Source organism: Alternaria burnsii (genome assembly GCF_013036055.1).
Source record: "Alternaria burnsii strain CBS107.38 chromosome Unknown 705, whole genome shotgun sequence".
Lineage (NCBI taxonomy): Eukaryota > Fungi > Ascomycota > Dothideomycetes > Pleosporales > Pleosporaceae > Alternaria > Alternaria burnsii.
The window spans coordinates 1,380,838-1,395,407 of NW_024066107.1; the positions used below are offsets into that span (position 1 = coordinate 1,380,838).

Below are 14,570 nucleotides of genomic sequence, written 5' to 3' on the forward strand. Positions count from 1 at the left end.
GTTTCTTCCCTTTTCCAGAGTAACCCGCGACGCGTCTGGTTGGAGAAGTAGAGTGTCACCGATGCATATCCTTTGTTACTACTATCAACCATGTGCGGAAGCAGTCCGAACAACCTGGGCTGGAAAAATGACTATGATCGAATCGGAGAGAATTGACAGGCCTATCAGGATGTGCTTATCTTTGCTCCACTTGCCCTGATTAGTGACGAAGCTCCATGCTAGATGTCTGGCGTTGATGCAGGTCGGTTTCCGACGCTTTGCCTATCATTCCGAGGCAGGAAGTCATGCATCTCACTTCGTCCAATCGTCAACCAGTTTGTGACAGCGGGAGAGACCAGTTTTGCGGGGAGCGGCACAGACTAGTTGTTCTGCAATTGTAGCGGAACTCTGCCGTCTTTGTTCTGGTAGAAACGGTTTTGTGTATATGCCATATTTATCTTCGTCATAGTCCGTAGCGCTCACTGCGCATGCTTGGAAAGAAGTTGTAGTGGAACCGATGAGCCGCAGCTCGGGGCCAGTGACGCTCGATCTTTACGTGTGGTTCGGCCTGTAGGAATGCAAGTATGCTAAGTCTGCATGTTATGCAAATTAGACGCGACAACTATCTCTTATCAGACTATTCAGTTGTTGTTGTAGAATATGGCGAGTATTGACTCAACGCGTCTTATCTTAGCTGGAAGTATTGCGTATGTTGCAAGCGGACGGTTTCCGCGGTTTCCGCGATAACATTAGCGCGAAGGTCATCCACTGCACTTACCCCATGTACGCAGGGAGTGGCAATCGCACTTCGGCCCCAGATTCTATGGCTGTTCCCTTTGGCCTTATTGAAAATGCGATGGTCCAGAGATTAAGTAGGTCATGACATAGCGATTAACGTGAATGCAGTAGGAGCGCGTCACCAGCCCCCTGTTATCGAGACATTCCGAAGAACTCGTATTGCTAAAGTCATAGTTAATAGGCTTTGACACGCGAACCACTATAAGGCATTGTCACTATCTCTTGTTCTTCTACCACCATTCAGAACCATTCAATACACCTAGACCGCCCTCTCCAAGCATCTGCGTAAAATACCAATCTTCAACAACCACTGTCGCAACGTTTATAAGCTCCTTCATATGCCGCTTGCATATATAGCCACCTCTCCTTTCTACGTCTGGCCTCCATCGCACTTTACTACTGCAGTCACGAACAGCGCAGGGTTTCTGAAGATTGCAGCACGAGGTAAAGGATGAGGAAATGGAGCTTAGTGAGGGTCGTCGGACTCTAGCCATACTGTTGTCGCGCAAGTTAAGGATAATACTCTGATGGCAAAGGGGCTTGTTGGGATGTTATGGTAACTTCTGATGTGAGTATGCTTAGAGTGTCAGTGGGGCAGTGGCTCAGTCGGACGACTACTGGAGTTCTTATTGTCGGGTGATAGTGCCTTCGCTAACAATGCGTTGGTCTACAAGCGATGTCGACTGACGGTGCAACCCAACAAACCCTCAATCCAATACAAACGAGTGTGGACTGTCTGTATCGACGCATGCAGTAGCATTATTCACCACGATTCTAAATAATCGCGCCTATCCGTTGTCCTACTCGTTGATAGGATCAGTATCTCTTCTAACCATCTCCTAGGGTTCAACGTGTATATCCTCTGAAAACTAACCATCAACTCCAACGAAGTCTCCGTCATTGTAGACGCCTGAGTATTTCTTTCCACATCCACAGAAATCTAGCAACACGGCATGTATACGACTTGGTGAGGTATATGGGCCACCCCAGGTCCAATACTCTCGCTGTCGGCGGGTTCTTTCCCTGAATTTATTCCTAGTACTGCCTCGAACCTGATCGTCTCGCTCTCCCATATCCGCATATCTCTTGCGTTTGTGAGTTGAACTTCGGGAAATAGTCGCAGCTCCTTTTGCTCGGCGAGTGGAAGCGCACTGTTCCATACCCATACCCGCCCAGTCGGAATGATCGTCCAGTGCTTCATCAATGCTTCATAATCGTTAGACGTCATTCTTTGCTTGTGAGTCTATCCGGACGTTCTCTTTCTCCGTCTGCCAGGTCTCAATTGATCTCTAGATCAACTAGCTCCACTTTGTAGAGGGAACGCTGGCCCGGCATGTCGGGGAGCTGAATGAATGGACTAACTCACGTTCTCCCATCCTCGCAGACTTTTGATTCCACTTCCTTGGTCTCTGACAGCGTGGGTAGCGCAGTCAAAAACTTCTCAAAAGTTGGTGTATCGTATGCTGGTACGGACCTAAAGGCAAAAGTGCGCTAGCTACGTCAGATAGGTCAGGCGAAGAATCCCCACGTAGCTCAAACGCTTCTTCTGCTAATACCCCGTTACTTTCTCAATTTAAAATAGCGATGTCGCACGATTCCAGCGAGGACTTACCTTCCTGCGATAGCCTGACGTTGTTGAGCGGTGAGTGAGTGATGAGTGAGTGGTAAGTACATCAACAATTTCAGCGGCTACTGAGAGACTCCATCATTCTTCTCTACCCTACGCTGGTTTCGTTCTAGATCCTCGATGGCGAACACTTATGGAAGGCAGTTCAACGCTGCCTGGGACCTCCTCGATAAGGATGAATGCGAGAAGTGTATCGCTTAAGCCAAGAAGAACCTCAGGTAAGAGCTATCTTGTCATCTACTGTATATATCCACTAACAAAACGGAAGCGACGTGGCACTGCCGCGTTATTGAATCATCAAGATCTCCCTTATTATCGCCTGCGCCACCAATACATGGGAGGAAGCGGATGACTGGAAGACAGCAGCGGAGCAAGTCTACCATGAGGCTGTAGCGAAAGCAACCAGCAAGGGCGACAAGGATTCCCTCGAAGCGCTCAAAGACCTGCGCGAGGAGCTCGACGCGCTAGATGAGTTCAAAAGGAAGGAATTAATGGGAATGACAACAGAGCAATTCCGGGCAGCGCTCACGCTTAGTGATGCGGAACAGGAGGTGATCGACAAGGAAGGAGAGGAAGAGATGGCAGCTTGGGCCGCATTCCAAAACGGGGCGTGTTGGGGGGTTGCCTCTGACGACTACGACGAGCTCGCCGATGCAGAAGACGAAGAAGCTGACCCCAGGGACTCCGGCGAACTGGCCAAGGCGGAGAACGAGAACGAAGACAATGGCTTCCAAGGCGCAGAGGAAGTCGCCAGGGCAGAGAACGCCAACGAGATTGCTGCCGCTCGTATTCTCCCAGACCGATCCATGCGCCGCTTCGTCCCCACCCCCGACACTACCCCGACGACTAGAGTGCCTACGATTGTCGGCGACCCTCCCGAAGCCCCAACTACCACTCAGACGACTACAGCGTCGAAGAAATTCAAACTCAGTCGCAAGAAGAGTACCCTGAGTAAGGGCGGAGCCTACCACGCCCACTCGTTCAACAGGGAGCAGGCAAAGCAGGCCTCGCGTTCGAGCGTCCTGGATATGGACTGGACCGCCGAGAACAATGAGGCGAAGGAGCAGTGGAATGAAGGAGTAATGGAGTGAAGGAGTAGTGAAGTGGGTAGACATTTGAATGTAGAACTGAGTGTAACGGAGGAATATAGCAGCAAATGGAATGCCGCGGGCTCGAGAGTGGCAGCATCAAGTTTGGAGGGATAATCCTTTTGTGAATTTTCTCTGCCCTACATGCGATACCGACACTGGCGATATAATCCAACAAACCCTTGATCCAATGCAAACAAGTGTGGACTGTCTGTATCAACGCATCTTCATATATGTCGGCGTCCCGCTGCAAAGCCGCATTCACTAGTGTTTTGTGAAGAAAGCGCCCCAGTCCAGTCATCAACTGCGAGCCTACTGCGAAATACCCAGCTCTTTGTAAAAGGCTTCTGTCTGGGGCTTGCGGCCGAGGAATTCCTCGAGGATTTCCATCTCCTCCTTGGAACCGCCACGCTCAAGAACGGTGTGTCGGTAGCGGCGGCCTTCTTTGGGGTTCATAGGGTCGTCCTTGAAGACAGTGTAGAACATGTCTGTGGAGTAGACTTGAGAGGAGAGATAGCCGTAGTAGCTGTCATGGTTAGCATGTGATGTTTGGCCGAGCTATTGAATATGGCTTACCCAGCGTCATAACCACCGATCAGATGACCAAACGTAGCCTGTCCATTCGCCCAGTGCCAGTCACCCTTCTTGTCGCCCTCCAGCGATTCAGGGCCCTTTAGCTGACTAATCTCATGCCTCAAAGAGTTGTATTTCTCAGTGATGTCCATCTTTTCGAGCTCCTCGTGGCTGGCCGGCTCGTGAACAGCCATATCAAAAGTTCCAAAATGCAACTGTCTCAAGTTGAACAGCGCGTCATTGACATGCTTCGTGGAGATCAACTTGGCAATCAACGATTGAGGAATCTGCTCTGAGGGCTTCTTCTCGGCGCCTGACGACTCTAGGTATGCCTTCTCGTAGTCAGAAGAGATGTAAGAGTAGTGGTGAGATAGAGAGCGTAGTTGCGAAGGTGTCCAACACCAGTTCTCCAGCATCTGAGATGGCGCCTCAACGAAGTCACGAACGGTGTTGGTGCCATGGAAGCGAGAGTAGGTTGTCCGTGATACCAGGTCGTGGATACCGTGTCCAAGCTCGTGGAAAAGAGTGACTACTTCATCGTGCTTGAGTAGTGAAGGCTTCTTCTTTGTTGGCTTGGAAAAGTTGCAGACTAGAGCCGTCGCTGGATAACGTCGCTTGCCGTTCTCATCTATATAGCCAGGCTGCAGATTGAAGCTGCAGATTTGAAAATACGAAGTCAGTGTATGTCTCATATGCATCTCGTCTAGGCACAACTTACTTCGCTGCGTGGCCGTACTAATTAGGAAAGAAGGTCGTTAGTAAGTGTTCTAGAAGTGTTGTGGTTGTCTTCATACCTTGCCGTCACGTCTGGTGTTGAGTTAGCAGAAGCTCGGACATATTTCGGGATGAAAGCACGTGACGTGGTTCGTGCGTACGGTACTTACGGGAAGAGATCCAGATAGAGGTAGCCAACGAAGCCTTCGCCCTCGCCCTTGTCGTCCCAAACGCTAAAAACTTGCACTTCTTCGTGCCAGACAATGTCGGATCCCTTGCCGCCGTCAGCAAGGGCAGCCCTGTCTTCCTCGCCCACAATCTCGACGAACACCAGACCAAAGAGCTCCTCGAAGATTTTCAGCATGCCCTGGATGGTTGTCTGTAGGGGGAAGTATTCAGCAATAACTTGGTGATCGAGCTGGAAATCCTTCTCCAGCATCAGACGATCGTAGTACCTGTTGTCCCACAGGTAGTAGTCTTTGGCCAACGGACCTGTGATTCCATTCTCTTTGACGTCTTGCTCCTTCAATTCCATCAGCTTCTCGATTTCTTTTTTGCCACCTGGTGCGAGCCTTTCGCGCAGGTCACCGAGGAAGTCATCGACGGTCTTGGTGGTCTTCGCCATCTTGTCTTCTATCCGGAACTGTGCATGGTTGTCGTAGCCTAGAAGGCGGGCGGCTTCGTCGCGGAGTAAGATGGCCTCTCTGAACAGTGGTACGTTGTCGTTGCACTTGTTCTCATTCTCGACGAAAACCTTCCTCCGTGTCTCCGGGTTTGTGGCGTACTTGAGGGTTGGGAAGAGGTCGGGGTATTTGAAGGTCAGGAATAACTTGCCCTCGTTTTCGCCCTCTCCCTTCTTGAGTCCTGAGGTAACGTCTTCTGGCACGCCGTGCAATTCCTCTTGTGTGAACCACAGCCCACCGTTCTCTTCGTTAAGGTTCTTCTGGAAGGCGATACCGATTTGACTCAGACGCTGCTTGATCTCCTTGAACCTGTCCCTCTTGGGTCCCGCGGGAAGATTCAGACCATTTCGAATAAACGACTTGTGGTCCTTCTCCAGCAGCCGTTGGGACTCAGGATCCAGCTTCTCGCCCTTCTTCAGCACAGCGTCAATGAGATTGAAGACGTCCTCGCGCATGGACGACTCAATGCCAAAGTCGTCAAGCATCTGTTCCACTTCGCTGGACGCATCGCGCAGCTCCTTGCTCGTTGACACAGCGTTGTAGAAGCCAAGGATGTGCGATTCGATGGCCATCTTGTTGTCATCACGGGCGATTTGGAGGAGTGTGTTTTGGAAGTTCGCGTTCTCGGGCTTTACATCGCGAACGATAGCATCTTGGACGCTGCGAGACCTGTCGATCTGGGAAGTGTCAGCATCCGGTCGCAACACCTCTCCTGCGGGGTCGGCGGCAGCAATGGCAAGCAGAAGTTCAAAAACTCAGGACGACCACATACCAGTCTCTTTGCATCGTCAATCAAGCTTTGCTTAGTAGCTGTGAACTTGGGCGGCAGCTGTGGCGGGGTCTTGTATTGCGACGGAGCCATAGTGGAGTTGGTGAGCGGCCTAAACGGTTGCGTATAGATGGGATTCCGGAGCGGAGAGGGCTTGACGTATTGTAATATGGATGGTACGCGTCCGCCGAGTCGGATTGAAGCCAGGATGGCGGATGTCGCAATAAAGAGAGCGACAGCGGCGAGGAAGAGCTTGGTGATGCGTGAGGAAGCCACGGTGCCGGTGATTACCCAACAGCTTAAGACTTAAGCCGAGATGTGGGGAAGCGGCGATTGGGCGGTGTGCTGGGATAAACAGGCGCCTAGTAGCTGGGAGCACGACGATGATGCGATCGAGTATAAACGTCTACGTGACCTCTCAATCGCTCTCCCAGACACCTGCGCAGCCGCATGAGATCGACATCCATAGATGGGTCCGCCCGAGGTTAACTGGAAATGGAAAGGTGCCATCGTTGGACCCATGTCACACTGCAGCCGTTGTGCGACGTCCCACGTTAGACACCCGTGGACACCCTGTTCGGCCATGGCAAACCTCCTGTTGCAGCTGATAGCTCTTGCGATCAAAGAACGAGATCTGTGCGGTTCCAGAGTACAGCACGCGTCGCACTCTTCCAACGAATTTGACTATTGACAGATAGGATTACGATTGCGATGGCTGTTTGCAAAATTCAAACTCAGTATAATCATATTATCATTATCGTTACAAGTACAAAATTCCTCTTCCCGTTTCCTTACACTGTCATATGCGGATTCTGTGTGGGCTCCAGCTGTGCCTCGCCTCTACTGCTTGAGCTTAGGCTTTCCGGTATCGTGATGAAGGGACCCCAAGCAGAGCCTCTAGTACGCATCGTATCTGCGTGTATGGTGATGAAGCAATTGGATTGCTCCGTGGCCCTCTTCTCGTCCCGGAGCGGCCATTCGCCCATGTCGAGTGCTTTGTGCTGGCTAAAGGCATCAATCTGGAGAGGCTGCGAAGGGACTTTGTAGACCTTCCTCGGCGTTGCGCTCCGCTCTTCCTTTCGTTTGCTGCGGAACAAGAGACGGAGGAATGGTATAGATGAGGAGATGATTCCACTGTTTGTCTCAACTTGACCCCACAGAAGGAGGTCGTTTCCAAAACGCGCCGAATTATAAGGTGACTCGGCCCACAGCATCATAACCCACATTCGTACGGACGATGCAGTGATGGCCATGACTCCAACAGAAAATATGCCAATGAGTGCCAGACGTTTGGCCATGGGTATGCGAAGGCTGAGCAGCGTCGGTAGCGGTAGCATGAGAATGATGATGTCGCTTATCAGATTGGAGGCGGAGGAGAACACCCAGAGCTTGATAGGATCGAAGCATTTGACCTGTATTTGCTTGGTTTTTGGATCGCGATCGAACTGTGCCAAGTAGTTGACTGTTGACCAAGCGTCTGAGGGATTTTCGCATTGAAAGGTGGACGCCATGCTCGCAGCAAATGTGTACATGCACACAAACGCGATCGTAGCGTACACGAGCCGACGGAATGTCTTGTTGGCGGCGATGGCGCGGTAGAAGAAGAGGATGCTGAGTTTTACGAAGCCTAAGCCAATGGTGTAGGTCAAGCGGTATACCCACCATGAGATAAGGTTCCCGCGCACATGTTCCACAACCTCTGGATGCTCCTCCTACGCTTTTGTTAGACAGTGGCGCCAGGAGGGCGTTTGGATTCACTCACTGGTTTGAACAGATAGCTTGGACGGGAGTGTCGGCTCGTCTCGTCTTGATAGAAGTTTACGACAAAGTTGCCCCATGTAACCACCTGAACCTTGTCAGCTTTGTAGAAGACGGTACAATAATTCAACTTACAAGAGCGACAAACATGAGATGATCGCTCGCACTGACTGATCCCATGAGAAAGTATCGGCAATAGTATCTATTCAATTGATCAGTCTTTACTCACGCCGCTTTAGCGACAGTCAGTCTTACCGTAACCCTACGATGATTGTTGACAGCGTTGTCAGTATCGCCCCAACAATCACCACCACATATCCCGGTCGAAAGTACATATTGTATGACTGCGCGTAAGATACAAGAATGAAGGTCGGTCGTATCTACGGCCGATTGAACAGTTCAAGATATGCAGCTATGCGCCCAGACAACAACGGAAGAAAACGAATGTATGAACAAACATGAACATGAACAGAATGAGTCGGGCCTGAGCGCTCGGTTATGAGGGCGGATACAAAGTTGAGGATTCCCCGGATTCTGCACGAGCGGGAGTGAGTGTTCCATAGCGCGTGTCAAGCTCCTGACGCGTGTAGACAAGCAATCTTTGTCCCAATGGTGGCGATCATGCAGGTTAGGCGACCGCATGGCTCGACGCGAAGTGAACCATAGTACGACCTCACAGTTCGTGATTGGTCTAATGGATCGAGAAGGTTCACAGCTAGCGGAAGATGCTAGGTTTAGAAACCGTTGTATAACATCGGGCAGCCATATGATCGGCCCGTAGCCTTGACGAATCCACAATGTCATGGAATGAAGGAACAAAAAAGGGCTTCCTTACGGTCTCGGCGCAGGTGGTAGGATCTGGATGTGGATACTAATTCCAAACTGGGTGGCGAAACTAATGCACGCTAAGTCCAAAACAGGTACTAACTGTGAAGGGGATGGAAGGCGCTGCTGCGTGGGTAGATCCGAGTAGCAGAAGGCTTGCATGAGGTGATGTGCTCGGCATCAGTACATCCATCTGGCCCACTTTTAGCCGGGCTGACATTGTGACTGAGTGTCAGAGGACCCTGAGGCTGAAACGCGAGTTGCACGCGTCGCTCAACACCGGCGACCTGAGGCGAATGCTGAACGACGATGTCGCATTCGGTGTTCTGTCACACAGGCCAAGAATTGAGGTACTCACAACAATGTGCTGATCAGGGGAGACCCGGTAGAAGTGTCCATGTTGAACCGCCCCAGGGGATTGTCGATCAGGCAAAGACTCCTAAAAAAACCGACTGATTGAACAGAATCGAAATACAAGAGATTGTTAATGATGGAGATTGTGACCTTTACCAACAACTCCAGTGAGGATAGCGGGTAATGATGAGGCAAGGAGAGCTGTCGCATCGCCTGGCACGACAGGAGAGGCATACGAGAATACAGATAACCACGTAAGTTGCCTACCTCAGTGTAGGGATGAGGTTTAGCATGCAGGTACACCATTGTGATGCATGTTGGTAGCTGATCGCTGTGATATTACCCTGGTGGTCGCCAGCACTGTCGCAGCAACCGCGTTTGATGATCTGCGCAGTGACGTCAGCAGATCGCTGCACGCAAGATACACCCGAGAGAGGTTGCTTACACCAATGCGCGCGTTGTTGAGCTTGAAGGCCAAGTGAATACGTCGTCGGTAAAGACGAAAGGGGGTGTAGGGTAGGCCAAGACATCAGACACATAGTGAGCGAGAATGACTCACTGTCGCGCTCTCTCATTGGATGATTAGTGATCATTAAGTGGAGACCAACTTCACTCGGAACCACACTTTCAGCTACACTAATGCAGTTGTGAAGCCTCAGGCTCAAATCTAGCGAAAAGGGCGCAAGGAGTGCTTGTGAGGACATGGACGGATAGACTCAGCAAGCTAGTATTCTTTGGCACACGATGCTGTTGCTGCTGTGGGAAATGGTTATCAGGGTTGCTCACATCGACTCATTGTGAGTTGACTGATGCGTTAGGAGAGCACAAGTCAGGTATGTATACAATCTTGCTCAAGGTGAGCAAGAGTGATTGTCCTAGAGACATGCGGAAGATCAGTACAAAACGTAGAGAATGTAAAGTAGAGTTCGTAGATTTGTAGAACAGACAATGCAATTCATCGTAACAAGATTAACTGTGAGTATCTATCACCAAGTCCCGATGCCCTCTGAGATTATACCCTATTTTGCCGATCTGAGCATCACCCTGAACAGGTGTGCCATGAAACGACTCATTGTCCGACATCGTCTGAAAAGAGGCCGCCCTGAGTGTTAAGAAAAGAACAGCGAGTCCATCACATGCTGACAGACCGATACAAACAGGACTACTTCTGAGAACGGAGAAGAGCACGAAGCGTTTCGACCTCTCCTTCCAGCCTGGCGTTGCGGACCTTGAGATCATCCCGTTCGGCTTTGACGTCCTTGAGTTCGGATTCGAGAGTACTCATTTGATCGACGCGCTTTTGGCGGTAGCGACGAGCAGCGAGCGTGTTGGCCTTCCGCTTCTCAACCCGGGAAGAGGGTTCTGGAGCCAGAGGGCTGTTCTTTGTGGATGACAATTTGGATGAAGAGGATTGCTCAGTGGGAGACGAACCATGGTCCTTGTTGCTTGTGGAGGAAGAACCAGACAGAGAGTGATCTGGATAGGTTAGACACTGCTGAATCGCCAGGGAGTGTGGTTCTTACCCCTCATCATGGGTGCAGATGTATTCATATTGTTGATTTTGCCCATGCCAGACGGCATAGTGAACGTGTTCATGTTGTCTCCCGCTGTTGAAAGTAGAGCCGGCTCGCCAGGAAGCAATTGCGTGCCATCGCCAAGATAATGTGAGTCAGAAACAGGAAAGAGATCCCAGTCCGGAGTGGTTTGGAAAGAAGGGTCCAGTGCAAGTAGGCCGCATGACAAAGCGGCTGAAGAAGAAGAAGCAGTAGTAGCGGTAGGAAGAAGTGAAGTGGTATCGAGAAGAGCACCGCTGCTGTCGGCGGTGGAATAAGAAGTTGCAAAATCCCAATTAATTGACTGACTTCCAGGGAGGCTTGGCGATGACACGGAGTTGCTGTGGTTGCCAGAAAATGCGGAAGAGTTGGTTTGGAGCGTATTGCATGGTGACGGTTGATTGCTGCATCCTGGGATGGTAAAGGGCGGGTCCTGATACCCGCTGGTGAAATCGAAGAATTCGTCAAATGAAATTGGAGACTATCTGAGGGCGCCCAACACGGGGTGATGAGCGCGAGGTTTGGTGGTGAGAGGGAGGACAGCCGCGGGGTGGCTTCTCTTTATACGAAGGGAGGGCGGTGGGTTCCCATGGTTTAGGGCTGATGGCATGCGCTAGCGGCCTACCCCGGTCGCAGTTTCCTGCAGTGCCTGCAACTTTGAACGTTGGTCGGCTGCGCCCTCCAGCATCGGCAAGCACAGCCCACACCGACGACATGGCCACGATACCCTCCTCACGACTCCTCCGGCCCAATCTAGCATTGGCGCAACAGGACACGATCCTTTCTTTCCTCGTCCCATCGGTCCAGTGCGCGCGCTTCTCCACATCACCCGCCCGATGGAAGAGAGACAACAACAAGAACAGAGGAAACTCTGCAGTCCGGGCTACGGGTCTGCGTCCTAGACAGACACTGTCGGTTAGGGAGAAAGATTTTTCAAAGCAGCAATTGCCGAAGCCGGTCGAGATTGAGCACGAAGTGACGGGCACACCAGACCATGGACTTTGGGATTTCTTCAAGGACCAGAAGCTCTTGCAGACACCAGTAGACGAGCAGAGGCATGGTAGGCTGCAATTGGACAAATGGAGGGACTGTGGTGGCTGACAGAGACGCAGGACGATCGTGGACTGTGGGCGAGTTGCGCAGTCGGGACTGGGACTCGCTACACCAGCTGTGGTGGGTATGCGTCAAGGAGCGGAACCGTCTCGCGACCGAGAAGCTCGAGCGCAAGCGTCTAGAGGCGGGTTACGGCGACTACGAAAACCAGGAGCGGGACAAGACTGTGCAGGAGACGATGAAGGCAATCTTAGACACACTCGCCGAGCGACACCAGGCATACCAGGAAGCATATGTACTGGCACAGCATGATCCGGACATTGACCTTTCAAGAACGGACGGCCCACAGTTCACACAGCCAACATATGTACGTTCGATTTCCTAATGGGGATGACTGTATGCTGACCCAATCCACAGGATCCGCTAGAAGTAGATGACGCCCCGTACAATGCTGCGACCGAGGCACCTATTGAAGAGCCCTCGAAAGACAAGATACTCCCAGAATCCGAAGTACAGCCGAAAGAAAAGGCGACTCATGCATAATGAGGTTCATGAGTGCATGTGGCATGCGAGTCTGGGTAGCGTGTAGGCGGTATATACACTTGTTCGATATTCTGCAGATCTGTAGTCTGGAAGAGTTGTAACTTTACACATCGTATATCATGTCGCGTTTGGAACGGCGAACAGGGAGAGCATGGGGCACGGTAAGGCTGCTATTTCGAGCAAGGTGGCCGAGCTTTTGTAGCATATCGCGTGTATCATAGCCAGTCATGAAATCAGTGAATTGCACTAATTCAGTACATGTCAAACGTAGTGAGTTATGAAAGTAATGCCAGCATAAACAGGTCGACCAGATTGGCGAGGCGCTTCCCAAAGAGCTACAACCCCACATCCATCACACCGCCCTAAGACCGCTCAACCACGCGCCTTCTTAGCGGACGACCTCCACCGCAATCCTCAACTTTCTTATTCTGCAACCGACATCTGACAGCCATGGACGAGATCGCACCCGAATACGACGTCGTGGTCCTGGGAACAGGTGGGTTGCAGTTACCCCACCTACGTAACGTGCGGAAGCTAACCATCCCCCAGGTCTCACTGAATGTGTACTTTCAGGGTAACACAAGGACTCGAGAACGGTTCTTGAGCAAAAGCTGACATGCTTGCAGTGTCCTTAGTGTCAAGGGCAAGAAGGTGCTCCACATCGACCGCAATGACCACTACGGCGGGTATGTTATCTTGACAGGTACACTTGGGGCGACAGCTGACAGGGTGCAGTGAGGCGGCATCGCTGAACATCGAAGCAGTAAGCTCGCAACATCTCCAACTGACATACACACACTGACCCGATGGCTAGCTGTTCAAGAAGTACGGCCAGACAGAGGGCGAGCCATGGAAGAAGTACGGCCGCGTCAACGACTGGAACATCGACCTTGTCCCCAAGCTCCTCATGGCCAACGGTGAACTCACCAACATCCTCGTTTCAACCGACGTTACCAAATACCTCGAGTTCAAGCAGATCGCCGGCAGCTATGTGCAACAAGGCAACGGCGCCAAGGCAACCGTCGCAAAGGTTCCTTCAGATGCTGGCGAGGCACTGCGATCGCCTCTCATGGGTCTCTTTGAGAAGCGTCGAGTGAGGAACTTCCTTGAGTGGATTGGCGCATACAAGGAGGATGATCCAGCAACACACAAGGGTAGGCACTCTCCGATAGACATGGTCAAGGAATGGTAGCTGACACTGGATACAGGCATCGACATCCAGAACTCTACCATGAAGGATGTATACGACAAGTTTGGTATCGAGGCTACCACACGCGATTTCATTGGTCACGCCATGGCTCTGTACCCCACCGACGACTACATCACGCAGAAGGGACAGGCGAACGAGGCCATTGAGCGCATCAGGCTCTACGGTAACTCTGTAGCGCGGTATGGAAAGTCTCCATACATCTACCCGCTCTACGGTCTCGGAGAGCTGCCCCAGGGCTTCGCTCGTCTCTCCGCTATCTACGGTGGTACCTACATGCTAAACACCGATGTCGACGAGTTCCTTTACGACGGTGGCAAGGTTGTGGGTATCAAGGCCACCATGAAGGAGAAGGATGATGCCGGCGAGGGCATGAAGTTCGAGACCAAGGCAGGAAAGATTCTTGCCGACCCCTCGTACTTCCCCGGCAAGGCGCGCGTTACTGGACATCTGCTGAAGGCCATCTGCATTCTCAACCACCCGATCCCCAACACAGACAATGCCGACTCTCTGCAATTGATCATTCCTCAGTCCCAAGTTGGACGCAAGCACGGTATGTATACATCTGTGTCATAATAGGATTCTGCTGACAAGTGTGACTAGACATTTACATCGCTGTCGTCTCGTCTGCACACAACGTCTGCCCCAAGGGCTACTACATCGCTATCGTCTCCACGATCGCTGAGGGCGATAGCAACCACCACCTCGAGCTCCAGCCCGGTCTCGACCGTCTCGGAAAGATTGAGGAGAAGTTCATGGGCCCGGCTATCCCACTCTACGAGCCAATTGAGAGCGGTGCCAATGACAACGTCTTTGTATCGAAGAGCTACGACGCCACTAGCCATTTCGAGACAACAACTGGTACGTATTCGAGCTCCGGAACAGTGAACACAACGCTAACATTTGGCAGACGACATCAAAGATATCTACCAGCGGGCTGAGGGCCACGAGCTGGTTGTCGAGGGCCTGAGAGAGGGCGCGAACTTCAACGTTGAAGAATAGATAGACTTCCGACTTGACGGATGAACAAGCTGCAACGGTCTTTT

The 14,570-nt window shown here is 51.6% G+C and overlaps 6 protein-coding genes across 6 annotated transcripts; 3 read left to right on the plus strand and 3 right to left on the minus strand.

Annotated features, from left to right (window-relative positions):
- Positions 1-1,551: 1,551 nt before the first annotated feature.
- On the minus strand, positions 1,552-1,943 carry GT037_000502 (uncharacterized protein; the record flags this gene model as incomplete). The annotated part of the gene is made up of 2 exons (XM_038925549.1): positions 1,552-1,577; positions 1,652-1,943. The coding sequence occupies 2 exons, from the start codon at positions 1,941-1,943 to the stop codon at positions 1,552-1,554; spliced, it is 318 nt and encodes a 105-aa protein (XP_038791405.1).
- Positions 1,944-2,583: 640 nt separating this feature from the next.
- GT037_000503 (uncharacterized protein) lies at positions 2,584-3,495 on the plus strand (the record flags this gene model as incomplete). The annotated part of the gene is made up of 2 exons (XM_038925550.1): positions 2,584-2,622; positions 2,707-3,495. The coding sequence occupies 2 exons, from the start codon at positions 2,584-2,586 to the stop codon at positions 3,493-3,495; spliced, it is 828 nt and encodes a 275-aa protein (XP_038791406.1).
- A 309-nt stretch (positions 3,496-3,804) lies between these two features.
- On the minus strand, positions 3,805-8,169 carry GT037_000504 (thimet oligopeptidase; the record flags this gene model as incomplete). The annotated part of the gene is made up of 9 exons (XM_038925551.1): positions 3,805-4,018; positions 4,069-4,719; positions 4,784-4,800; positions 4,860-4,872; positions 4,950-6,139; positions 6,235-6,529; positions 7,027-7,943; positions 7,994-8,077; positions 8,125-8,169. The coding sequence occupies 9 exons, from the start codon at positions 8,167-8,169 to the stop codon at positions 3,805-3,807; spliced, it is 3,426 nt and encodes a 1,141-aa protein (XP_038791407.1).
- A 2,161-nt stretch (positions 8,170-10,330) lies between these two features.
- On the minus strand, positions 10,331-11,110 carry GT037_000505 (uncharacterized protein; the record flags this gene model as incomplete). The annotated part of the gene is made up of 3 exons (XM_038925552.1): positions 10,331-10,644; positions 10,692-10,981; positions 11,031-11,110. The coding sequence occupies 3 exons, from the start codon at positions 11,108-11,110 to the stop codon at positions 10,331-10,333; spliced, it is 684 nt and encodes a 227-aa protein (XP_038791408.1).
- A 325-nt stretch (positions 11,111-11,435) lies between these two features.
- On the plus strand, positions 11,436-12,317 carry GT037_000506 (mrp-l47-domain-containing protein; the record flags this gene model as incomplete). Its single annotated transcript, XM_038925553.1, has 3 exons — positions 11,436-11,781; positions 11,834-12,141; positions 12,192-12,317. The coding sequence occupies 3 exons, from the start codon at positions 11,436-11,438 to the stop codon at positions 12,315-12,317; spliced, it is 780 nt and encodes a 259-aa protein (XP_038791409.1).
- Positions 12,318-12,767: 450 nt separating this feature from the next.
- On the plus strand, positions 12,768-14,526 carry GT037_000507 (rab gdp-dissociation inhibitor; the record flags this gene model as incomplete). The annotated part of the gene is made up of 8 exons (XM_038925554.1): positions 12,768-12,813; positions 12,867-12,891; positions 12,944-13,003; positions 13,053-13,080; positions 13,132-13,471; positions 13,526-14,077; positions 14,128-14,385; positions 14,435-14,526. 8 exons carry the CDS (start codon positions 12,768-12,770, stop codon positions 14,524-14,526), a joined length of 1,401 nt encoding a protein of 466 aa, XP_038791410.1.
- Positions 14,527-14,570: the final 44 nt, after the last annotated feature.